The sequence below is a fragment of the Poecilia latipinna genome, unplaced genomic scaffold, assembly GCF_001443285.1.
Source record: "Poecilia latipinna isolate Pla-1442-1.1 unplaced genomic scaffold, P_latipinna-1.0 Scaffold277, whole genome shotgun sequence".
Classification (NCBI taxonomy): Eukaryota; Metazoa; Chordata; class Actinopteri; order Cyprinodontiformes; family Poeciliidae; genus Poecilia; species Poecilia latipinna.
Window position 1 is genome coordinate 361,479 of NW_015112893.1, and position 27,253 is coordinate 388,731.

At 38.1% G+C, this 27,253-nt stretch overlaps 1 protein-coding gene across 3 annotated transcripts in view; it reads right to left on the reverse strand.

The window, feature by feature from the left end:
* LOC106948183 (ankyrin repeat domain-containing protein 13C) overlaps nucleotides 1-27,253 on the reverse strand; it is a 32,663-nt gene continuing 5,410 nt past the window's right edge. For all 3 annotated transcript variants that reach the window (XM_015033722.1, XM_015033724.1, XM_015033721.1), the window contains 12 exons: nucleotides 24,877-24,918; nucleotides 19,512-19,616; nucleotides 12,158-12,243; nucleotides 11,209-11,254; nucleotides 10,090-10,156; nucleotides 8,765-8,909; nucleotides 6,797-6,928; nucleotides 4,834-4,995; nucleotides 1,416-1,495; nucleotides 1,194-1,292; nucleotides 560-660; nucleotides 1-467 (listed from right to left, as the gene is read on the reverse strand). In XM_015033722.1, coding sequence (XP_014889208.1) covers nucleotides 337-467; nucleotides 560-660; nucleotides 1,194-1,292; nucleotides 1,416-1,495; nucleotides 4,834-4,995; nucleotides 6,797-6,928; nucleotides 8,765-8,909; nucleotides 10,090-10,156; nucleotides 11,209-11,254; nucleotides 12,158-12,243; nucleotides 19,512-19,616; nucleotides 24,877-24,918 — 1,196 coding nt within the window. In that variant the 3' untranslated portion in view covers nucleotides 1-336. The remainder of the gene's footprint in view (nucleotides 468-559; nucleotides 661-1,193; nucleotides 1,293-1,415; nucleotides 1,496-4,833; nucleotides 4,996-6,796; nucleotides 6,929-8,764; nucleotides 8,910-10,089; nucleotides 10,157-11,208; nucleotides 11,255-12,157; nucleotides 12,244-19,511; nucleotides 19,617-24,876; nucleotides 24,919-27,253) is intronic.

Genomic DNA, 27,253 nt, shown 5'->3' on the forward strand with positions numbered 1-27,253 from the left:
AAGCGTCAACTGACCTGGTAGTTCTTTATTCTACTCTTACCTCATATAAATAAAGCCCCCTGCTCTGCTGCCATTTTTTTCACTTCAATGCCCTTTGATGAAAAATCTCGGCTACCTACACTTCCTGCTGTGCCGTGTCAGATTTGGAGGTTAGAGTAAGAATCAGCAACACCTCAGCTTATGTTCACATCGACTGAGGTCAACTCCTCTGCGGAGTTGTTCCTGTGTGTCTTCTCATCCCGCTGTTGTACAGTCTGTGTTCAGAGTCTGAGCATGTGACAGGGGTTTCCATTCATAAAAGGTGTGTTTTGTAGGATTAAAAACCAAGGCGAGAGGTTAAAGGTCGGGGAATCGGCTTGGGTCTTCTTTGTAGTCAGTGGGAATGGTAAAAATGGATTCATCGAACTCGTCGTAGCGAAACTCCTGAAACGTGACTGTGGCTGTAATAGTAGGAAAGACGGGGATGTCTGCAAGAAACCACAAAGACACAAGTCACTGAGTGAAATGGAAATATTTCCCCAAACCGCAGCGATCTGGTCCACAGTGAGTGTCTGCTTACCGAGTTTGACAGGAAAGCCAGGAGGGAGCTTCATCTGAACAAACTCCCTGAGTTTATTAAAGTGCTTGAAGGGTGCAATCACCTCCAGGACATTCAGTAACCTGAAGGAGGGCGAAAGCAATCATCGTCACAGATTTGGCTTTATCAACAAGAACGAATAAGCAGCGCAGATTAGACCTTCACATGCACTGCAGATCAACATGAATGTCATCAAATTTTTAGGTTTTAAGTTATTCGACTGGTAGCTATGAACAAGACCCTGGCATGCCTTAGACTGAATATCTGGCTCTTAAGGACAGACAGAGCTCATTTAAAGTGGTTTGCTTTTGAGAACCATAAACAACATTCAGTATACACAAGTCGAGGGCCATAAGTCATTCCAAACCCAGTTCTGATGTTTGTTTGGGATCATTGTCCTGTTTAAGCATCCAAATTTGTCTTTGCTTTAAATGGCCAGTTGAGGACATAAAGGGAAGTTGTTTAGAGGAAGATTTTATTCTTCATTGTCCCACCCACCAGTAAAAGAGACACTTAGCATGACTCTATAAACTTCTCAGCATCACTGGAGAAGTCAAATTTTCATCACAAATCGATTTAATGACTGACTAGAGGGCATCTAAAAATAAACACTCACGACTCAATGCCCAGAGGGAAGTCTTGACTCATGGCTATCGTGGCTTTGAAGTTTTTCTTGCTCTCTTTACAGACCAGCTCCCGTCCTAAATGAGGTGCTCTGTGGAGAGAGATGCAGCACACAAGACGACATCTCAAAACATGCCATCATGCACCAGTTAAAAATTCTCTATATACTGATCATGTAGACTTCTCTTTCACAAAGCAAGTTTTAGGCACTTACCTTCCGTTGTCTGCAGTGATGTATTCCTCCCAGGAAATAGTGTTGGGTAAAGGGGGGGTTAAAGACTGCCTTCTCGTCGGCTAAAAGAAACAAAGGGAAGGCTGAACTTAAAAATCATCGGCATGGAAACAGCCCCCAAAAAATAATCAAGGAAGTAAAATTTTATTTAAACATATCTATTTTCCTAAAATGGAAAGGAAAGGAATAGTTATTTGCAAATATTTACAGTTAGGATGTACAATATTAAGAAGTCATGTTATGAAGATACTGTTGCATATTGCAATTATGATAAGTCCACATTAACATATCACAACACTATGTGACCTTTTAGTGTTTTATCCACTTTTTTCATTGAACATATTACTGGAATGCAAGGCAAGAATTTATGATTAAGAAAAAGTATATTTAAGCAGTCCTTTGCAATACTAATATTACCACAAAGCTGTTTTTATTAGGCACTTCTAATGACATTAACATTGAGTTCAGGTTTGCACTCTGGGGGGGTCTATAATTATCAAGAATTATTTTTAAAGCAAGCCTGTGATGTGGTCCAATAATTGGCTTCATAGCTTTTGTTCAGACAATGGGAAAATTGTTAATGTTATTTCATAATCATGCAGTCACGCAGGTAAAAAGATCTGGAGTTAAATACGTCACAAGATCAGTTCCTTCCTGAGGAAACAAGCCTTTGAAATCCGTATCTCAGGTTCTGAGTGTGGACTGATTATGTAACATAATTACCCAATAGGTAGGCTGTGGTTCACCTTTATACATATTGTCAGTTTACTGGTAATCTGATTGCTCCATTGAGCCTGGTTTGCGTACGGAGACCCTGCTAGGACTTTAAACCTAAAACAATGCAGTCCCCCAGGTTCATGGGGATACCTAAAAACATTTTCAACACAGTATGGTCGTCTCTAGAGATCCTCCAAAAATGCCAACAATCAGATTTTAGTTTGTAGTTATTTAAATATTTGACTTATACGATCTGCTAAGAAGGCTTCTCTTAAATTAGTTCCCCCAATTAAAGAGAATCCTCCTAAATTGTGGGAACTTCTTGTTCACAATTAAACAACTCACAAAAGTTTTCGTCAGGGAGCCTCTGTCCTCTCTGATAGTGTGTACAGAGAGACACACCCCAAATGAGCTGCAGATGTAAATGAAGTGAATGATTCTTCATCAAAGTGTTGATTCAGGATAAGCTGAACATAAATGAATATCACACTGTTCTGATTTTTATTCTAGCCCTTTAAACCAGTTAGGATTGCTCATTTGATCAAGGTGCTCTTATTATATCGCCAGGTAATTCTGCTTTGTGGTGGCTCTGACCTATGGAAGAGTCTTTCCATGAAGATGTTAACTTTTTTTTTTTTTTTAACTGGAATGTATTTAATGTTTTTGTTTGCATATGTGAATGCTTGTGAGTATTCTGTAATACTTTTACTCATGCTGCATTTCATTTTGGTTTTATCTTGAATTTTATCCAAAGCTCTTTGTGACAAATGTTTTGAAAAGTGCTAGATTATTAATGTTTTTCCATTAAATTGTAAAAATCATGCATCACTTTTCTCTCACATCACAATTATGAACTACTATGTATTGGTCGACAACATAAAATCAACAGAGAATTTATAGATGTTTGTGATTATTTGATGAACGGGATGGGGAGCAGAGTGATTACAGGCACTGTAGGTGCACCATTCAACTGTAGTGAAGGGACCTTGAAAATGTGAGATGGTTTAAAACGTATTGCTGCTGCAGGTAGGTAGATCAGAGCTCTTCCTCTGATTAATTTTATCCCCCAAAAGGAAACTCTTCCTACCACCAAAGCAGCGTGAAAAGGAAGTCATAAAAAGCATGCAGGAATTTTCTTTTCAAGCTAAATCATCTTTCCCGAAGAGAGGAATCTCTGTTCAGCCTTCTCTAATAAGTGTTCTTCTTCAGTTTCAGTTTATTTTAGGATTGGACAGCTTGTGCTGACTGTCCCTGAACCGGATCTGGGACAAGTGCCATCCCGTTAATCCTAAAATTGACATTCTCCCGGAATTAACTCCTTCTTGCCGATGTTCATGTATGAAAATGTTTCACTGTTACTCCATTTGACCCATCTCCTTCAAGCAGTGGTAAAGCAACAAGGGGAGATGCCAGGTCATCTTAATGTCCCAAGAGAAAGTTGAACAACTTGTGAAAAAGAACCAAGAAAAGCAACCTCAGATTTACAGATGTGTTTTTCCCGCATGTCACTGTGTGCCAGTCCAAGCATGTTGTTGTGATGAGAACAGAGAACACAAAAGCTGGTCAGAACCGAATCTACTGGTGTGCCAGTCCCCCTGGCCTCTGACTTTTTCCCTTTGTTTTTATGTTGTTTTTAAACAGATCCCTCATGTCATCAATACTGTCACGCTTAATTTGAAGGTCTTACACAATTGCTTGAGCCCACATGTTCTCTCACGCAACTGTTAACACACCAGTTGAAGCCCTATTCGCTGAAATCAAAGGTGAACTATTCCTAAAGTGGAGCTAAGATCCACCGTCACCCTGACTTTTCGCGTTCATAGCCCTGTAAATGGACTCGATGACAACAGAGGGCAATGTGAAGAAACAAAGCCTACCACAGAACAAGAGAGAGTGCACAAGGACAAAAAAAAAACAAAAAAACAAAAAAGAACAAGAGATCAGTTAAAAGGCATCCAGTGGGTGTTGAGAGGCTTTGTCTTTCCCATGTGACCAGTTCACTGTTGAGTTCAGACAACAGCTTGCTAAGCAAACTGGAACATACGACAGTGAGAGGAAGGGGATGCCATGAGGGGAGGTGTAGTTTTAATTTTTTCACCACAAGGTGGCAGAAGTGAGTCTAAAATATAGACCGGGTGGCTGACAAACAGGACATCAAAGAATCATCTGCCCCAAACGCAGGCAGGAATTTTTCAATAAGTCATGCAGAATTTCTGAACAAAGTCCATCAGGAAATCCATGCTGTTTCCACAGGCTTTATCCTCAAATGCAAATAGCAGTGAGATATTGTGACTTTTATTTAGTCTGAGAGACTCAGGTCCTACCCCAAGGGTCCAGCAGGACAATACAGTGTCAAGACTGGACTGATGGTTACGCTGCAGGTACAAGTAAACAGGATTTATATTTATGTGTAATAACGTCAGATATTCAAAGATCAATAGGCAACTTGAGGTTGAGCGCCTTGCCCAAGCAACACTGAAATGTGGCGGGGGGACGAAGTTACAACCCCGACCTTTCCATCCAATTACAGACTACGTTTTCAGTGAACCACACACTTCACGTTGCTACCAGAAACATTTCATATTCATGTAGTAGAGACAAAATGTAACAAAGATTAAGGGATAATAGATGGTTATGGTCTTTCCAATAAACAACGAAAGATCCAAACAACATGAAGTGTCACCTCAAAGTTCTGCTCAATGAGGTTTCCTCCTTTGCTCAGACTCTCCATAATAGCTTTATTCCTCAAGATGTCCTCCTCACTCAGATGCTCTCGTCTTTTTCTGGACTCCAGCACCAGGCCGTTCACAGAATAGAAATCTGCCAAGAAGTTTCCCACGCGCTCCTGGAGAGAGAAGAAACAGATCAGTCTGCCTCCTCTATCACCAATTTCCTCTCCAAACAGAAGTTAAAAGAACAAAAGATTAGGAAGACAGAATGCAATACCCCCTATCTCATTCACCGCCTCTGTTCCTCCTGCCCCATCTCTGTTGTTTTAGACCTCAAGACCATCACCTGTGGTCCTCTCTTATTTATTTACTCTATTTCATGCTGGTTTTCACAAATATAGCAGGAAAATGAGTATTTGGGTCAGAATGGCACAAAGTAATCACATTGTAAAAGCAAATAGCTTAAGGTCATGAGAAAAAAGTATGACACACTGTGAAAGCCTGTGTCTTTCTAACGTATAAGGACTTAGAATTATTGAACAAAAAGGCTGACAATACTGAGAGAGTTAAGTAGTGTGACTATACAAATACAACTGAAGAAAAGATAATAAAATATTCATTACAATGAAGTTAAGTAATGCAATTTCTGGTGAAAAATAAATTAGGACACCCCTTTGAAAAGCGCTAACACCACATCCAATTGTATCACATCATGTGACATGATTAGAACCTCTTTATTCGGCCAGAATGAAGAAGGTTTATCCAGTTTAAACTTCAGACATTTAGACTGGTTGATGAGAGACTAAACACCATGCTGAGATAGAAAGGTCTGTCTGTGGTCTTCAGAAAGATGATGTAAACATCTCTTTAAATGTGGAGAAGGATTTAAGGAGGCCACAAAAATAAATGAAATCATTCCACTGTTAGGGGAAATAACACTAAAAACAAACTACCTACATGTCTGGCTGTCCAGATAAATAAAGATAGAAGCTAAAACAAATCCCCTAACACAGTGGTTCCCAAACTTTTTCTCCTGGGGCCCCCCCAGTGGTTTCCAAACAGCTATTTGTAATCCTATGGATTACAAATAGCTGTTTGGTTGAACGAAGTTTGTGGGTGGGGGGAGGATTCTTGGAGACTCCCTGTCTCCAACAACGGAGGGGGAAGAGGAGGGGGGCTGAATCAACATTTTGGGGGCAAAATTAATGTACATAGCTGGACATAGACAACAACATCGGTAGCCTACAGGCTACTTGTTAAACTTAAGGTGCTGTATTGATATTAGCTAGTTATCTTTTAGCTAACTTTACCTGTATCCAACAGCTTTACTCAACAGTCTGATATTTTGGGGAAAAAACTTTGAAAAATTCTTTGCGTTTTGCTGCCATGATTCTAACACACCTGCGTAGCTCTGCACAACAGCAGCAGGTCTCCTTCACTGCCGCACAGGTGTAAACCCAGCGCGAGTGTCGTAGCGCTCATGTTGTGTTTAAAGGCGGCTCAGAAAAACAGGTTACCACATGTTAACAACGGATTAAACAGCTTTAACTGCTAATAAAAGTGTCAGAGGACACAGATATGAGAAGTGCAGAAGCCCCTACTGTATTAAATTGACATAGGAATAACAGAGAGGTGGCCATTCTAAGGAAAAAACCCAGCGCATATAGGGTTCATGTTTTTTTTTTTTTTTTTTCATCCAGACGGCTTCCCGCACCCCCCCCCTGCAATGGCATGGCGACCCCCTAAGGGGCGCGCCCCACAGTTTGGGAACCTCTGCCCAGAGGTGGAAGTGTCATGGTTCAGGGATATTTTGCTGCAGCTGGACCTGGTTAGCTCACCATCAAGAACTCTATTATGTATGAGATGTTGCTTAAGGAAAATGTAAGACCATTTGTAGATCTTTATGAACTTGAGAACATCCTATTAAAAGGTGAGTCTGTGTTAAAATTAAAAACCCTCATAATAACCAACACCAACCGTCTTGTCCTCTCTGAAAAGCCATCCAGTCTGCGCCCTGGAGAAAGTGATGGACTTGGTGGAAAGTGTGGCGGAGTAAACGTCACTGCTCATCAAAATGTCCACCTCCTCTTCTGTCTCCATCTCCAACTCCTATGAAGACAGAACAGAGGGACATTAATACCTACAGCTGAACCCAGGAGATTACATACAGCGAATATTGAGACAAATACAGCTGAACTCGTAGGCAACTTGTCTTGTTTTAGGTCAGATAGAATTACCAAAATGATGTATATTTGCTAAATGCCACAATAATGAGAGAAAGAATATGTCTGAGATTTATTAATGAATGTCTTCAAATCAGAAATATACATGCATAATTATTACCATTTCTTTAAACAACGAGGAAAAAGCTCAGATGATGATGTCATGAATTTGGAAACTTCTGATAGGCTAATTCAGAGATTTGAGTTAACTGGAGACACGCCTGTGGAGGAATATTAAGACCACCCCTCAAACACACTGCTTTCTGGTTTGACACAATGAGAAGGTGTCGCGTTCATCCGTTCAAACAATAACACTCAAGCATAACAATAATAGGAATGTCCAATCATCTTACCGGTCACTGAGTTCTGCCAGTTCTGTTAGGAAGAATGGACCAGAGCTCCAGTAAACTATTGTGAGAAGCTTGAGGAAGGAACTCTTAAAGATTTGACTCAAGTCATACAGTTCAACAGCAATGCTACCAAAAATAAATCTGACCTATTCATTTTCTCTTTATTGTGGCAATAAACAGGTTATTCAGAATCCTGGTGATTCTGAATGACTTAAAATAAGATAAGTTTGTTCTGACTAGAATAGCAAAGAAAAGTTAATTGATTTCAGTAATTCAATTCAAAAGATAAAATTCATACTGCATTATACCTTTTTTTTTCCAGATGTTTCTTTCTGTTAATTGTAATGATAATGGCTAACAGTTTATGAAAACACAAACTGAATATTATACAAGTCCAATAAAATACATTTAGATTTTTACTGAAAAGTATCTCCACATATTTGCACTCAGAGCTTGGTTGGTGATCCTTTTTCATGAATACTTTCAGAGTGGCACTGAGGTGATCAACCTGCAGCACTCCTGAGGTGTTCAGCAAGCCCACATCACTTTAATAACAGCCTTCAGCTCGTCTGCATTGTAAGCTCCTGTGTCTGGTTTCATCTTCCTATAGAAAATGTGTCATAGATCTTCAGAGAGGTTGAAAACCAGCCAGTTTGCTTGTAATTCAAGCATAGTGTAATTATAGGAGGTACTGATTCAGTGGAATAACACGAGAAGAAGAAATGGCTCATGAGATCATCATAAACCGTGGAAACACTGGACCTAAGAAAAGGTTCAATTGTTTTTCCTCCTCAGCCCAGGTATAATGCTTCTGATACTGTTTCTTATTAAGGAGATGCTTAACACAGGGGTTGTAACCTTTGTAGCCCATGTCCTTATGTGTGTGTTCAGTAGCTCTTGAAGCTCTGATTCCCATCAACCTGTCCTTCATGAATGTAACCCATTTGAGTCTTGAATATGCTTTGTTTCACAATCCTCTCACGGATATCCTTGTTTCTTGGGTACATTTTTAACCAAAATTTTTCTTCCACTGAATTTTCCAGTAATATACTTGGATACAGTTCTCTGTGAACAACAAGCGTCTTTGGCAATTGCCTTTTGAGGTTTACACTTCTCATAGAGGTGCATTTTGTGTCTTTAGTAAGTAGTAATAATCAAAATTAACAGAATTGAATGCTAGGAATGCATATGTCTATGTGTAATGAACTTGTATAGAGAGTGAGAGCGAGAATTTGAATTGAATGATAAATAAATGTACTTCTTAATGGGATTCTAATCCATTGAGATACACCGCTGCGTTTTTGCCAAACGCAGCTCATTTGTGTTCGTTATAAAGAACATGGCAGGTTTGGTGACCACCAGCTCTCACTCACCTCATGGTGTATCCGCTGGTAGACCTTTTGTTCATTGTCCAGAACAACAAATGACTCAGAGGGAATAGCATTGCCGTTGAAGATGAAACTGAGGTCTCCCCGCTGGCATTTCATATCAGTAAAGTCTATCAGGGTTGTATCCAACCTATAACCACAAATTACATTTAAAGAGACAAAGAAATAAGGTTTATTTAAAAGAGTGGGGGGGTGGGATGTTAAAATAAATTGCAACATGACAACCAAGGAACTCACTTGCAAAACTTATTGACCTAATAAAACCAGTAGAAAGTACAGTGTTAAAACTATGAGGTGTGGGAATGTTTCATATTTGCTCTCAGGCTTCAGTGGTTCTGGATGCTAATCACTGCCATGGGAAATCAAAAATGAACTTCAGACCCCTTATGTGTGTGCTTGTTTGTCTGTGTGTGCTGTCAAAGTCTGCAGCTTTCAACCAAAGCACGACAGCAAAGAGAATAACTGATCTGCATGTGAACACCAGACAGTACAGTGGAGGATGCCATGAGTAGGTATGAAAAGTGTGACATGCTGTAGCAGCAGAATGCAAATTAACTTGGTGTGACAGTTCCCCCCCCACACCGCTCTCCTCTCAGTCTCTCTTTTCCCTTTCTAAATCCCCAGAATAATGAGAGGGCATTTTGAATACCAAATTAGACAGCCAGGAGCAGTTTCAGTTGATAATGAGAAGCTCCACATCAAGGTTAGCTCTTATAGGAAAAGCACCCTGACAGAAAATACTCAAATTCATACTTCAAATAGGTTTAGGTGATAGGTTATGGCACTAAAATGTAGAGGCTCATGTTTATATTCTAGATAAAGGAGGAGCTCTTATTTTCATAACCTTACAAGAAGCTAATAAGAGTGTAACTACATGTCACAGATACACAAGCTTTGCCCCAACAGCTTTAGGTTTTTGCCCAAAAGCCAATGAAGTGATATGGATTCCCACCGAAGAGTCTTTACTGTGACTGTGTCAGCGTGTGTCAGTTTGACGACTTTTTGCTGGCAGTTTTAGTGAGTGAGCTAAACAGCACAGTAACTCCATCTACAAGGCTTCGACTCAAACAGAAAGACAGAAGTTACAGATCTAGACTCGGAGGCTGTGCCATTCGCTTTTCTCCCAGGCAGGCTATGATTTCACACTCTAGTTCACAAAACTGAGTTGACGAGCACAAATAGGAAGCAGAGGGGGGAATTGAAAAGAGCAGTTGTTGAGAGCAGTACAGAGAAGTTCTAAAGTTAATTTCAGTACACTCATTTTACTGAAAAAACTTTTCTCAAGTGCATTTTTTTTTTATAAGATTCACCTGATGTTGATGCCATGCTTGTAAATCTTACACGCATCTGATGGGAGGATTCTGGACAGCAAAGGCACTGCAACATGAAGAGACACAGAGAGCACATGTGAAACATCTCAACTACATCCCAATTTAGAAAGATTGCGAATAATTAACATTATTACATTAATTTTAAAGTTACAAAAGCGTGTAGATGTGCAGCTAGTGTTATCTGCAGGGGCAATAACATGCACTTCTACAGCTTAGTACTTTCACGTTAACAGTTAAAGAAAAACTGCAAATGCGTGTAAAGTGAAAAGTACAAAAAATTGCTGTGGCCGTCAAAAAGGGAGAAATACGTTTTCTGTAAAGTTCACATCCATGGACGTGATAAAAACTAAATTCAGCTTCTAAAATGCATGGATATTTGCTCTTTTCCACTTTTTCAATTATTTACAGAATTACAAACATGCCCAGGGGTGATGTTTACCCCAGAGTAAACAAAGATTGAGCATTTACCCTTGGCTTACTCTGGCCAATACTTATTTTTGGCCAGAAAAAGCATTTTTCTTACTTTGTCTGACTTTCATTAAAAGATCCAACATTAATAATACTTGAAATTACAATAATAGCTGTCTTATCCTGGAAAACTACTTTAAAGAGGACGTGTCTTCCAGCTGGAAGAGCAGTGTTCCAGTGGTCATTCTCCAAACAGCACTGGAACGAAGTCACTGAGCTGATAAACCAACTGATTCCTTAACACGCTTCACATCAGTCTGACTCAACAGTTAGATCAGGCTACCTCTTAACTGAATCTGGGAGGGTCATTTACAAAATGAAATTAAACTGTTGCTCTGTTTCGACATGCTGCAACCACAAACCTCAGTGTATTTTTAGAGTTTTGTGTGATAAACCAACACAAAGTAGCACTTAATGGTGAAGTGGAGGGACAATGACACATTTTTTTTTTTTTACGAATAAAAATCTGAAAAGTGTGGTGTGCTTTTGTATTCACCCAACGTGATTCTATTCTTTGTGGAACTACTTTTCCTCTAGAAGCACAGCTGCTGCTGCTTTGGGGTACATCCTTCAGTTTTACACACACAGAGAGTTTTTGCTTTGGAACAGCAGAACTGTTGTTTAACTTACCCCAACTCTGGAAGTCCCAGTGAAGCTCCAGGTAAAAGTCTCCCAGCTGGTAATAAAGACTCGGTATTAGTTAGAACAAGATGATTAATGATTAAGATTGATTATTAGTAACTGTGATTCTATACAAATAATACTCAAACTGGAATAAACAGTGAGTGGGAAATATATTGAGCTTTGTATCAATAAATGTTGAGTCATCAACTGAGCATTTACAGCAACAGGAAGTTAACAATGAGTCTGACTCATAACTAACTCAGTCTGTAATAAATTGCAAAGTCTTAATCATTTCTGAGACGTTATGACATGGAAAAAATTACCATGCTTCACTATAAACGTACAATCTCTTTATGTCTCATCGGAGGTGGGTAGGGGGAGGGTTAGGGTACGTTTTAACTAGTGGCAGCCGATGTCAGATTTCCCTAACAGTGTGTGTCAACATGGAGTTTTATTTACACAATATTTCCAACAAATCACTCTCATTCAACAGTGAATTTCATTTCTCTTCTGGCTTGCTCATCAAAAGTTGCATAATGATATCATACAGTTTACAGACAATGCTTACAAATACAAGAGAAATGTGTGTCAAAGTCTGATTTTGAAGATCGTAATAAAAAAATATCCCTTAATTCTCCGCCAATTAGCACATATAATTTATTTTATTTATCTTATGTCCTAAAACATGAAATGTTTACTCTGGTTTAATCTCAGATGCTGAGAAAAAGGTTAAACCTTTTTTTTTTTTTTTTTTCACCAAACAGTTTGTGTAAACATCCTGCTTGTTGGTGTATACAGGCCTGACAATCCATGTTATGCGTATGAATTTAGAAACTAATGAAAATTAGGAACTAATTACTACTATTATTACAACTAACCGGGAAGAAAACATTTCACTTTGACAAAAGAGCTTCATCTGTGGTTGCCAGGAAAAGCACTATCAAGCACTACATACCTCTTTGAGGGCTTTCAGCAGTTTGGGCCTCTTGTCTTCTACGCTCTCCCTGGACTGCTGCTTCAACTTCCTCAGCAATGCTGTGACTGTGGGAGAGGAAAGAGACAAAAAGAAGCATTAACACTGAAGAAGCTTTTCATCTCTGTTCAAAAAAGGACTGCCTTTTAAACTTTTTTAGCACAGCAAAAAGAACACTGGATGCACGCAATCAGCTCCAAAAACAGAAGAGAACTCTTGACTTTTTAATACTCTGCTTTAATGGGTCTGAGTCCCATTTTACGATATCTAAGCAGGTCATCTATGCACTCTGTTATGCTGTTGCTGTTTTGGCAGAAGGAAACTGTGTTTTTCAACATGTCCTGAAAATCAGCCTCATCACTGAGAAACTCGCTTTAAAAGCTCAATTTTCATGTTTATGTTTAGTGGTTAACTGATCTTTGTTTCATGAACTTTTTCCTAGATTCTCTAAAAGCCTAATTTAAAATTGTCTAACAGTCTAACTTGTTGGGGGATTTACTTTGGAATAAGTTAAACTTATACCCGCATTTATACCCGTTTGTTGTCATTTTGTTCTAACCTCCTCCAATGTTATACTCAAAGGACAAGAAAGCCATTTTGTATAGATGTACTTATTTAGTGCACATTTCTTTTTTCCCTGGGAAGTTTTTTTATTTTCCTTTTGAGGGGGAATTATTTATATTATATTGTCATAAAATTATATAAATGATATATATAATTGGATTTATTTATAGATTATTTCCTAACAACTTCGTATAGCACCTCATTTCCCATAAATATGTATCTCTGCATGGGTCAGCTGATTTACAAATTATCACATATCATGGCTCTGGAGCAAAACAAAATAACTCTTATTGACCTCCTTTTGGTTGATAGTATTTGTTGGATTCACACAACTGCATTTTAGTACAGTAGAGTATGACTGACAACTTTAAGTATAAATCCTCAGGCTTTACTGTATCAGTATTAACAAAACATATTAAAAAACAGTGCATACATAATGATATAATCATTTGTTAAATGAATTAGAAAGATTTTTTCCCAGTGCTCTGTTCCTAAAACAACACATCTTACTGAATAACAGATATAGATGATGCTATACTTACCAGTTATTTATAGTAATATAAATAATATAGTATAGAGAATGAAGATAAACTAAAGTTGGCAATAATTTGTTTGTATGACTAGATATTTGCTGGTCTGGGAGAGTCTGACGTTTCTTGCAGACATGCTGTTCTTAACTTGCAAGCTGTAGGTTGCATGTTCTCTTCCTAAGGGTGACGGATGGCTCTCCTTATGTTTCCATGCCATATTATTTGCAGCTGGAAATATTTCCCGACAGCTAAACTTGGCTTTCTTGGAAGCGACGGAAATGTGTGGGAACCTTCCTTCTACCACTACAACACTATCTCTGTCATCTCTGAAAAAACAAAAACAAAAAACAAACAAACATGCAAACATTATGATGGGAAGTTTTTCAGCTTTAAAACTATCATATCAGGAATTTTGAAACCTTGAGATACATTGACAACAGTGACTGGTTCATGAGAAGAGTGGCTAATGCAAAATGACTTTAAATCCTCATCAGTTGTAAAAGCAAGCACAAAAAAATAGAACTGAACAACATTACCAAGTCATTTGATGGCAATATATTGGTACAATGTAATGATGCTATGAGCTCCTTTCCTTCTCTGCTCTTCCAACTTTATCTGTGACATTTAACATCTTGAACTCTGTAACCTGTGTTTAGTGTGAGCTACTAATGCAGTAAAACTCCATCCTGGCTGAATATCTTATGAGTGTGCTAAGTGTAAACTCACAGTACTTGAAATCCATCACCCTTCAACTTTCCACATAGCCTGCAATATTAATATTGTGCACACAGATAGAAGAGGTAGAGAAGATGACATATTCATGATTTATTGTGTAGCCCTGGTATGAAACATCCCCCTGGCAGGTATGATGCGATGTTTGGCAAACAGCAACAATGGATAAATATAGTGGGCATGCAAGGACACATAGCTAAACTAACAGTTTCTCCCTAGACACGACTGACGATGCAATAGGGTAGAGGTTAAAAACATCCAGCTAAAATGCATAATGTATTTTTCTTGAGAAATAGGCCAATTTTATAATGCACTTGATTCTTCTAAGCAATCATGATGCTCTGACTGCAGGGAACAAAGAAAAATACAGGAAGTTCAAAGGGAATGAGCCTAGCAGAGATGAGGCATTCTGGTAATAAGCGCTGCCTTTGACCTCCCTATTGACCAGAGGGAGAGTTATTTTCACAGACTTTTAACTATGACCAGTCACATTATCAAGCATTTGCAGCTCTTTAGACCCATCAGGAAAAATAGGGATTCACATCTGAGAGTTGTGTGTTTATGTAAGTGCTACTTCCTATTCAGCAGATAACCAGCCATCTGTAGCTCATGACATAGTTGTGGTTCTTTGATGAAGCCAGGAAGGGAATAAATGCCCACATGACTTTACCAGCTACAGCCCTGGAAACACTTAATAAATAGAGTTTCTATTTTGTCTATGACAGCCCAAATGTCCTACTTTTGAAAAAGACCACAAAAAAACCCCCAAAACTTCTTGACCAATAGGAGATCATCACTCCTATCAAATCCATGAGTTAACATTAAAACAGGTTGTTGTTATTATTTCATGGATGCCCCCCCTCCCCCATGTAGCAGTGCAGATTCAGAGGTAGAATTGGGCCAAAGTGGAGCACAGGCAACCACACACATTGACACACATGAAGACACTTGTGCCAACTGAACCTGACACAATCACAGGATGTGGGGGATCTTTGTGGGCTGGTTTAATGAATGCTGACAAGCACTGGTCGGGGTTCCTCTTGATCCTCAACGCCTCTCACTATGACAAGGAAAGGAGCATAATTTCACCATCTGGCCATGGACCACCTAGCCAACACAGGCTGAGAAACCGATGCAAAACACCGCAACACAATACCAAACTGACCCTTCATCCTTGAGACATTGGGAAAGTTTTTTGGCATTAATTGAGTGACTAACCGTAGGGGCTTCACTACTGCCATCTAATGAAAACAGACATTTTCCATCACTACAAATTGCAACAACTTAATTAGTCCTTGGGACTAATAACACAACTGCTTCTGGAAGCTCTCAAAGAACAGATACTTGCTAGTTAACCTCTAGCAGAACCAGACTAAGTATAAGTAGCCAAGGGGTATTTCCTCTGACACTGTGGGCTAGTTTAATGAATGCTGTTCAATAAACCACTTAACAATAACTTAACTGTTGTTAAGTTATTGTATCACTTAACAATAGTTAAGTGATTATTGTTAAGTGATACAATAATCACTTAGTTGGAATTGGTTTTATTAGGTCTAATCAGTGATCCGGAAGGCAAGTTATTATAAAAAGATAAAACATAAATAAAGGTTAGGAACACCTCCATGACACCTCTGTCATGGAACCTGCCACATTTGTATTTCTTTCCGTGACAGTCCTTGGAAAAAAAAAAAAAAAGTAATTTATCAATATCAGTTGCAAATCTCAAAGAAATGGGTATTGACCCAAAAAAGCCTGATCTCTAAGTGATACCTAAAAATTGACTGGAACTATTATGTGATGCTGGAAACATTACAATGCTTTGCTTTTCAGTAGCTTAACTGGCTGTAAACATGAACAAAATCTAAGATTAGTTCTTAAGTCAGAAATTATTAGGTCAGAAAATAGCATCTAAATATTGATCAAAGCCTTGTTTGAACATATTACTCAAAAGGACAGTTCCCAAAACACTAACACTATCCTTTTTCACACACGGATTGCTCCTTGAGGGATAAAAAAAAAAAAAAAAAAAACATTCTGGCTTGGCTAATTTATCCAAACTAAACAGAGGTAGGTCCAATGCTAGATCAATGTGTGTCCAGACACTGGCAGTGTTACAGAAACAGTGCTGTTTATAAGAGCAGTGTGCTGACTGCCCAGTGTCCTACTTCACATATGGGTGCAAATTAAAGCTTCCTAAATAAACAGTCTGAAACCATATCATGTTCCACCCCCAAAAAAGATGCTAGTGTGCAACACAGAGGCTTCAAGCTTCCTCAAACTGCTGGGTGAGAGTAAATGGCAGCATTTGAAAAACATTGCTTGAGATTTTAATTTGCTTGAGCACATGTTTTTCTGCCTCAGTTTTTCAGAAGACAGCTCTGGTGTAGCTTGGTTGTTTATTTCCTCTGCAGAAAGCACTTCAGGCAGACACTCCCATGAAAAAACCGCTCCCAATCATATAACACTAAACATTACTGAGACAGCCTTTAAAACAGATCTTAAAGCAATTGTGTGAGTAGAATAGTAACTAAGGAGAGAAAGAGCTATTTTCCACAAAACACAGTCTATTTTTGAGCCCCCCTTTGCTTTGTTTTGTGTTCGTTCAAACACAAATAAAAGTCAGAGATGCATGTGCCTGCTGGCAAAAATGTCTCTGAAATGATCACTATGTACATAAACAGTTTATGAGCTTTATGAATTGACAATAAGTGAAACAAATGACTAGCAGGAACTAATCTCAATCCTATTAAACCCAGGATGTTTGTCTGTCTTTAAAACAAACAAAACCTTCAATGGTTCCACTTCCATCTTGAAGCCCTGACAAACACTTACTCAGATCACACTGGATAACTTTGGTCTTTGATAACTTTGGCTTTATCAACCTAACTTTGAAACATACTCAGCATTTTTGTGCTGAACAGAAAACAATTGTTACAGTTTACATACTTCTGCACTTTTTTTATATTGTTATTATGACTTACACATAGATAGGGTGAAGTCTCACCCCTTCTTTTAATTAATATTTTCTTGCCAACAGCAAATTTCAAATCAAGCGAAAAAAGACACGAGAACCAGGCTTGGAACAGGACAATCAAAATATGTGCATAAAGGGAAGAAAAACCCTGGAATACATTGATCTGGCAATCCACAGATCAAGCAAACTCTTATCACCCAAGCAAGTCCCTGCCTTTTAAAGTGTTAAATCAGCCATCTGTGGCTAAGCTGTCACAAGACTGGCTGGGTCCGATCATTTTTGTTTTAGTGCATTAGAGATTCAAGTCCCTTTTGGATTCCCGATCCATCAGCTAAGACAGGACAACTGTAGCATCTATGAGCAAGATGTTTAGCATCGTCTCAGATTCAAGAGAGAAAAGGTGGTTGGAATAATGATTATAGAAAATACAAATACATGCCTTCATAGGACTTCAAAATTGTATGCATTCACAACTATGCATTACTTTGCATTGGTGATATGAAATCCTAATACTATAAGTTAAAGTGTACTTTTATAGGAACTGCTATATTTTTATTAGGCAGTATGTTCATTACTGCAACATAATGGCTTTATGTGATAAAAATAGCAAAGAGAATCATTACAGCCAGAAAACCATAATAGTATTTTCAGAAACTGGCTGAGAGTGATTCATTCTGCTGTCTGGACACATAGCAGTGTGCTGCAGTACACATAAGTGCTACAACAATGGGATGATTGAGCTAACTGAGAAGTCAACATCCTGGGCAACGCAGACTGTTACGATGTGTGAAATGCTGTAATCTCGACTATTATGTCAGGAAAATTGAGGGTTTTGGAGGTGTAAAGCTACAGCATCCTTCACAACTCTGTCATTTATTTATAAATGGCCTAAGAATGATTACTGTCCTTTTTTTTGTCCAGTATACCATAATAAGACTGAATTAAGGGTTTGTAAACAAAATTACTGGACAACAAAGCTGTTAGCCACAGTAGTTAAGAGAACAGGATGACACGGGTGCATTGTGAAAATTCTGAATTTTCCCCTTAAATTTGCCTGCATGTCAACTCCCCCATTTTGCCTTTCCTTTTTAAGGGTCTCTCAGAGGATAACTGGGTGGGTTTTATACTCCTGCAGGTATGCTCTCATTATGTTTGTATGCCTAACTGATTTGTGGTGCGTTAAAATTGGACTTGACATGGTTTCTGCTTTGGCATCAGAAGATGTGACAGAAACTGTTTGGTTCCTTTGTGTTCACACTATTATTTGATGTTCCCACAGAACTTGGCAGAACTAAAAATAATAATAATAATAATAATAATAATAATAAATAAATCACAAAACATCATGCTACACAAGAAAAGTATGTTTTGTCAATTTGAAATACCTTACCCTTATTTTGTAGAAATAAGCATCGTCAGCATCCACATAAAACAATTGTAAAATGTGTCTTGACATACTTTGTTCAAATGTGTTCATTTTATTTATTTATTTATTTATTTTTTGCCTTTATATTTGTGTTGTAGAGGAAAATATGGTCTTCAGAAGGTTGCAAGACGATGTAATTGCAAAATTATCAGCTTCAAGTAAACTTTAAATGAACATGTCATTGTAAAATAAATGATTAAATATCTCAAGCAATCCCCTAATATCTTTTTGATGTGATGTGATTTCCTTTTTATTTTTTTTAAAGGGCAGAAATAAAATTGCTTTTGCCAATACTGCACTTAAGCATGTGGATGGTACGTTTAGCTATAGTTGCAACTTGAGTAGGCCATTTAATAAGGCAACTGTTCTTGTATCATTGTACAAGTATGAAAGTAGAATACATTTAACCATACTATGTCAGACTTCTTCTGCAACCGATAGACAGGCAGCACTATGCCCTCTTAGCTTATTAGTGCAGGGCTTTTTTTTTTCAGATGACCCATTACATGACAGAGAAAACCAACTGATACACCATATATCAGGCAGCAAAATTAAAATCTAAATCCTACTAACAGAAGTTTGTTGTGTAAACAAACTTCTGTCCCCCTCATTCTATCCCTTCCTCACCAAAATGTATCACAAATCTGACTGAAGTGACATCTTTGAGGAGTTAGTTTTGTTGTGTAACAAGGCTATGCTTACATGTAACAACAAAATACTCAGAACATTTCAGGCTAAGATTTTTAACACTCTGAAATGTGTTGGAATTCAGTGGAATCAGTGTATGATGAGTGAGAGAAATGTCTAGTGAATATCCTTTCATTAAAACAGAGGCTCTGAGAACTTTGAGGAATGTACCCTCTTTCTGATGAACAAAAGAAGAGGGCCACCATCATGGCCTTGCTGGGAGGCAGCAGTTTGGCGGAATGTGCAGGGTCTTTGTTGATTTGCATCAAGACTTTCCTCTGTTCCATTGTGGTTTTCATACAGAAAAAAAAAATCTGACTGAACCCACAGTTATGACTGTAAGCGGGCTGTTTGACTGACATTATGCAACCACTATGTACCTGCAGCGGGGCTTCACACTTCTTGTTTGTTTCAGATACTTACTCATTTGTCGATCTCCGTAGCTAATGGCCTCTGCAAGGGGGCTCCATCCCTGAGCATTCTTCACCTTCACGGGTGCATTGTGAGCCAGTAACAAATGGGCACACTCTGTGAAAAGGACAGTCAGGTAAACAATCATAAACATTGAAAGCACATCTACCAAACATCACCGACAAGCTACGCAGACAGAGAGGAACAGTTTGTCTTACACAAACCCAAAGACACGTTTTCACATCGACATTTTTGACTAGTACATTTGTGACTTATTATTAAAACCTCAAACTTGTCTTACAAATATTTATTTGATGGAAGACAAACGATTCTCTCAAATGTTACATTTGTACATTATCAAGACTGAAATTTATTCATATTCTTCTTTGCAAGCTCATGAAGATTGGATGGGGAGAATGTGTTGACAAATACTTTTGACTCATCACAGATTAGGCTTGGGTCTGGACTTTGGCTGAGCAAATATAACACAAGCTTTGATGTGAATGATTTCCTTGTATTCATTCCCCAGAGATGTGGATCTCTGTAGCTCCTCCAGAATTACCATGAGTCTTGCCATGTGTATCTCTTCAGGAGGAAAGCCATGTCTTAGTAGGTTTGCAGAAAAGCTGCACAGCATATGGCAAATGTATCAACATCTAATTTGTATGCAACTTACATGTCACAAATATGTGCTTCCTTTGGGCTATAATAAATGCTAACATTTACATATTTTGCATGCAGGCTTCCCCAGCCCTGAAATAAATTAAGAGACACTTTGTTTTAAGATGGAAATAATAATTATTTTTTTCAGCAGGTAATAGGTGGCATTTATGCTTGTTGTGAACCCAAAGTAGAAAGACATAAACACTGCATTTAATTTTATTTCCAGTCCTCCGTCAGATGAATTGGAGATAATGTTTTGCAATTTAACTTTACCTTAAACTTCTCCAAAATGTTTTGATGACTTGTCTGCTGTGTTGTTTGGTTTTCATATTTTTTTGCTTGTAATTTTCTCTACCAAACCTCAGTGACCTTCGCAGAAAAGGTGTACTCATATCACACATAGGTTGACTAGTTTTTACTAATTAAGGGAATTCTAGCCACAACTGGTTGCTTTTGATCTTATTCCGGGCTATCAAAGAGAAAGGGTATGATTACAAATGCATACCACACTTTTCATATTTTGTAATTGTATAAACTGTTGAAACTTCTGTAGATTTTTCCTTCCTCTAGTTATGCATTTCTCTGAAGTTGTAAAATGTGACAAAATGCTGTAAGGCACTGCGCAGCAATCAAGGAGTATATTTCTTGAAATAGATTCAAGAAATCTATTTTTTGAAAAACATATTCTAAAGATGTTTGATGTTGCTATGGTTACGTGCAGGTCAAGACGTTTTCTGTTCAGATTCATCATCCATTGAATTTAACAAATGACAGAAAGGTTTATTCTTCTTGTGGTAAACATGTATCTGCAGTATATGTTTATACTGTCATTGTAAACATATCGGACCACGTCAAGTGTACTCTAATATGGGTGATGTCAGCTACCTCCACCATGTCTGATTTAACTACAGGATCAATTGAGCATTTTGAGAATAACTCTGATTATAAAGACAGATTAAGTAGGACTGAGATGACAGCTGACCTTTTAATAAATCGAGCCATGTGGGACATACAGCTACAAAAGACACAGAACACTAATTTAATTATCACTAAAAGTCCAGATCCAAGTGAATAAAACAGTTAAGTCACTGGAACACACTAGCACTGTGTAGAGTGGATCTCAGAGCTGTAATTATAGTACAACAGAAAACTGGCCAGACAGTCACTTTTTAATTCAAAAATCAACTCTGAGAGCAGCACAGAAATCCTTCCACTCTCTGGGCAACTTGTCAGCAAACTACAGCCAGCCAAAAATGAAGTCTGTTGTTCCGGCTCAGCTGTCTGTGTTGTTGTGACATCATTTATTATAATGCTGGCATCTGTCAGCTCTGTCTCAGCCATTGGCTGAGCAGTTACAGTCCTGTGAGCACTGCAGCAAACAAATGCAAACCCAGCCCTAACTGCTGCTGACTGGATACGCTGGGCTCTCACATGAGGCGGCAATGAAAAGTATTTTAGCTGATTCTGAGTCAATGCGAACTACCTCAAGTTTTTGCGCTCATGTTCAGACTTGTCCTTTATTAAACTTCAGTATGAAAAAAATGCCATAACGTCTGCCTTTTGAGTGTAACATGTTCTCACAATCCCACATCAACCACCTACATCCTCGCCATGTTTAATAGATGAGAAAGCAGCCAGGGTCCCATGTATTCTTAATAAGTGAGAGTGACACACTTGAAACGTTTCCTGAATAAACATGAAAACACAACAAAAACATGCATGGCTGTATATAGTTTGTTCACAGAAAAATAGTAAAAGGGATCTTGTGACAGCAACAAAAGTACTGCGGCTGCATTCCTTTAAAGCAGTTATTGGCTCTTCAAAAATGAGACAGAGAAAAGACAATTAAAACAAAGACAACCATGTTCAAACGTCTCCCTTTTCTGCTCCTCTTGACACATTTTTCCAACACTGTCCTCGAACTTTTTACTTCCAGTTTCATTCTAGTCAAATCCCAGGCTTTTATTAAATACAAAGATGGCAGAATGCGTCACAAACAGCCCAAGACCATGAAATTTAACAGCAGGACCCTGCTAATGCATCGGTCGACCTGTGACAGAGCCCGGGGCTGAAACTTCTGATAACTGAAGCTGATGTTGAGAAAATGCAGGCAAACAGATGCACAGATGTACGCTCCCTTTCTGATGTAAGCCTTAGGTCCCCAGAGGCCTTTGACCTCTACATCACTTTGCTAAATCCAGTGGTTGTGTAATAACAACACGAGCATTTAGCAGATCCATGGGAAGAGCAGTCAGGCCATATGTCCTTCTGGTCTGGGATTAGGCACTTTAAGCACTCTGTCTGGCTATGTAGATGGAGTGGTGATATTGTAGGTCATCATGAAACATGGACAAAGACTTTTTTTTTTTTTTTTTTGGCAATAGATTTCTGTTATATGCAATACCTTCAACCACTTCCCATTTATGGATGAAATAAGTATCGCTTTAACTTTTATAACCACTGGGCAGACCTGGAGCAACTATGTTGATCTCAACACTCTACATACTATACTTATTATATAATTACCTATGATATCTGCCTATTACTATGTTATCCTTTTAAACAGCAGTAACTCACTAACCAACAACAAGGCTGCATCTAAATGTACTTTGAATGATATGAACAGAAGAGCAGTTGACTACCATAGAGACTGGACACAAGCTGTTGGAGAGACATTGCTGCCATACTGTGTCTGCTGCTTGGGGTCAAGAGACGCGGCAGGTGAAGCTCCCCTTTCAAGTACTGCTTGAATTCTATATGCTTTTCTCATTGCCACCTGTTTTTATCTTTAATTAAGCACTTTATGTTGTCTTTGCTTGTCTTTGGTGTGTAATGACTGTGGATAAAACAATAGTATTTAAGATAAATGAATCAAAACAAAACAACATGTTAATTGATAATTAATTTGCCCTTTTATGCACAATCTGTGACGGAGTCGAGCAGTAAAAATAATACAGCAGGTGGCAAGTTTTATGCAAAACCTGTTTTACACCTCAAACAACATCGCCCATCTGTCCGGCATTATGCTTAGCATTGTCTATTGCAATTCTGGCCTCTCTGACACTTTTGCATACCGGCTTATCCCAGCAAGCCAGTGTAAATGTTCCAGTTTTTCAAGCCACTCATATGCATAACTGTCACTGCTGGAACGGTAAATAAATAATAAACATCTGCACATGCAATACTACACACAAAAAGGGCCTTGTCCTCTCCATCCATAAAGGGCAGCCACGCCCAGACAGTGATCTCATGCTGTAGCCTTAAGCCTGACTCGCCTGAGTCTCCCTGGAGGACAGGGAGGAAAACAAGCAACCTCATTAGCGCAATCAATGCCATGGCCTCCTATCCGACAAAACACTGTCACTTGGCTGGCGGAGTTACCAAAATTGTAGTGGCAGGGCTCTGATGCCAGTGACAGGAATTGACCTTTGTGAATGTGAAATCAATTGAAACTAGTGCTCCCATGACTGACACTGAATGAATAGAGCTGTGAAGTGCATGCAACTGCGTGCCTGATGTGTGTACCAATTTTCAGCAGCAAAAAACAAAAGTAAATTTTTTCATTCTAACACAAATAAGATGCTTCAAATCTGTATACACATGCCTTCAGTCCCATTCAATTCAGCTAAAAACAATATCGCTTAAAAGACAGTAGCAAGGGTTTGATGTCATAATATGCTCACTATATAACTGAAAAATATATTTAAATGTTCTCAAATATACAAACATTTTTTTTCAGAAATACATTTTCTTTGTTATTCCAACCTATACCAATAAAGCATAACAGGTTGGCTTATGTACGCTTATAAGATATGGCAAATGTTATCAAAGATTAATTTATCAATGTTGAAGCATAATTTCCCAGGTTTATCGTTATAAGGCTAACAGTAGAATATCACCTAAAGTATGACACTCTATCTTGTCTTTGTAATTATACTATAGAGTTACACAATATCATAATTGTCATCATGATGTAAGGACTGTTTGGACACAAAACTTGGTGCAATATTATATCTGAAGTGTCTTGTATTCAAGCTCTGCATTTTGATGTGACCTGTGGCATAGACTCTAACTTTCCTTAATGCTAACACCTGATCTATTTTTTTAGTGGTAGGATGCTAAAGGTCAATTGTCTGCTAATCTTAATTCATTTCATCTTCGTATATTTCAGAAATCGCAATTGCATATTTTCCTGACATTGTGCATCCCTATTATATTATACCACTTAAAATGGAATGTTCCATCATGGTTTTATATATTTAATATTCACTCAATAAGTGTTTATTTACAGAGAAGTATGTTGGTTTGATAGTCAAAAGCCTATTCCACACATCATGAGTTAAATTAATGAAGTGAATATTTCCAGTATCAGAAGAATTATCTTCCATAAACTCATGATAGAAAACCCTAATGATAAAGAGTTAAGCTCTGATTCTTAACCAGAAGAAAACAATAAAACACCACCAACACCCTTTCACTCATGCATAAGCATCTTGCCTGCTGGGATTTGTGTGGTGATCTGTCACAAATGTCTGGTGGTGCTTAGACACAGACACAGAGGCAGAAAAATAAACTGAAACACACAACAGAAACAAAGAAAAACACAAACAGACGTCATATGTGCTTACAGACATCTTCATTCACAAAACAGAAGCAGACAGCCAGTCAGAAACAGAAATACACCACATGGCAGGGACCGTTTCACAATGCTCACCTTTGTGTCCCATCATGACAGCGAGGTGCAATGGTGTGTTTCCTGTAGACAACAGAAAAAAATGAATTTCTATAGTGACTAATAGAAACAGGAGAAAGCAAAGACAAGAACTTTATCTGTAGAGCTGTCACAGTTTGGATAATTTGTACTTTTATACTGGAAAGCAAAACACACAGAGTTCAAAATGATATGGTCATGATAAATGCCTATTATGAGTTCTCTCACTGTGCCAGCCTTTTCCAGCAGCTAACAACCAAATGTACCACAAACTAATCTAAATTTATCTGGTGGTGACATGGCTAGTTAGCTAAATATAATCACTTCATGGCAAGAGCAACCTTATATATATAATCCCCCAAAAAATAACTTTTTACAGGTGTGTGGAAAAAAAGCATGTTTCTTCCCAAGACATAAAATGTGCCTCAGAGGAAGCCAAACTGCCCAGTCAGCTCCTTAAAGGATTCTACTGCGGAAAACATGATGAGAACAGGCAGTCACTGTAGGGAGTGCCTTCAAATGATGTAAGCCCTGATATGGTGTAAAATACAAGCTACAACTCTGACATGATGCTGTGGTAAATGATTAGAGGTGTGAGTATTTTACGTAGGAAGGGGTGCTATATGCCCACGAGACACTTATCTCCCATTTTACTGGCAGCCATAAAATTGTTTCTCATAACACATGGGTGTGATCTTGCTGATAGGGTTTTTAGAGATTTTAAGGTTGGTCACATTAAAACAGGATACACTTCCAAGTCAATTATAACTTCTTAAAAGGATCCATTCCAGAAAATTTAAAAGTGGATATAATGAATTTAGCTATTAGTGTAATGAATCTCTACAAGCCACTCCATGCACTGGCTACTCATCAGTATCAAGCTACTGAGGTTCGAAAAGTTATTTTCCAGACTATTCATACGCTTGAACTCCTTTTACTGAGATGTCAATGAAAGTGCAGAGTAGCATTGTGATGCCCCTCCCCCACACATTGCTTCCCACTGCTGCTCAGCTAGCTGAAAGAGGGATACTACCCCCAGCAAATCTGTCTGTTCCATACACACTTTTACCACAAACATTTTAAAATAATTGACTATATTCTACTTATATAGTTTGCTGTAGCTACATGGCATTTTACATCTTAACCAAACAATATCTTGTTTGGTTAAGACAAACAACATATTTGTCTTAACCAAAATAAATAATATTAAACCAAAATATTATTATTTTGGTTTATTCAGGGATCATAGTCTTATCCATACTTTCAGTCATATTTCATGAGCTGGCTCGTCAAAGCAGAAACCAGAGCCAAAATAAATGTGAATAAAGGAATATTTATACAAAATATCAGAGGACCATTTACAATAAAACTAAATTAAACCTAGGAAAACTTGAGCTTTAATTCAATAGTTCCTAAAAATATTTCCAACAAGTAAATTAGTAAAAGATTATGAATGAGTTCCTTTTCAGGTATAAAATGGAGGTAGGAAAGGACAAAATGCCAGTGGTTAAATGTGAAATGGTAGAGAATTGGCAAAGGACTTGGACACCGTCACAACAGACAGCGATTTAACAGTCAGAAAATGCTCTTTGTGTAAGTAAATAAATAAATGTTTTTTTTTTTTTTTGTTTGATTCTTGTATTTAAATTTGGCATTACATGACTGAAATTTATTGGGGGTTTTTTTCTGTTATCTGTCAGAAGCTGAACTACTGTGGAGATAAGTATTCGAAAAGTAGCCAAACCAGACCAACCTACGTCACAGAGGAAAAGTTTTTGACAAGTACAGGTTCAGGTTCCACAACAACGCCTTTCTGTCTGACACCCTGTTCAATCAGGCAATGTGAGAGAGCACATTCCTATGTTGACATTTGGTACAAGTAGGGGCCAAATTCTGTGTTGGTATGTGAGCCAGAACAAGACAATCTTGTCCTGCTGTCAGTCCAGTTTGGGATAGAAGGGGTTTTATGTGGAAACTACTTTGTTATCTGAGCAGACTTTGCCCCAAAGAATAACTGCAACAAGCTGGTCGTTCCCAAAGTTTTGTAAAACGCACCTTAACATATAATCTATAAACTTGAATATAGGCTGAATTAAAATCAGGATTCTATAAGTATTGCTGATAAATTGTTAATTTCACTGCTCAGGGTTGATACGATATGCTACTGCCTGGAATGGGAAGCCTCTTATACAACTTCTTTCGTGACAACAAGAAGGAACTATTTTATGTGAAAGATGCGCTGATGCAGCTTTTACGGGATGATATGCAATTTTCTTCAGGCCTGACTTACCTGAACCAATTTCCATGATTTCCTTTTTTTTTTTTTTTTTTTTTTTTTTTTAAAAAAAAACTGCAAAAAAAAAAAAAAAAAAAAAATAAA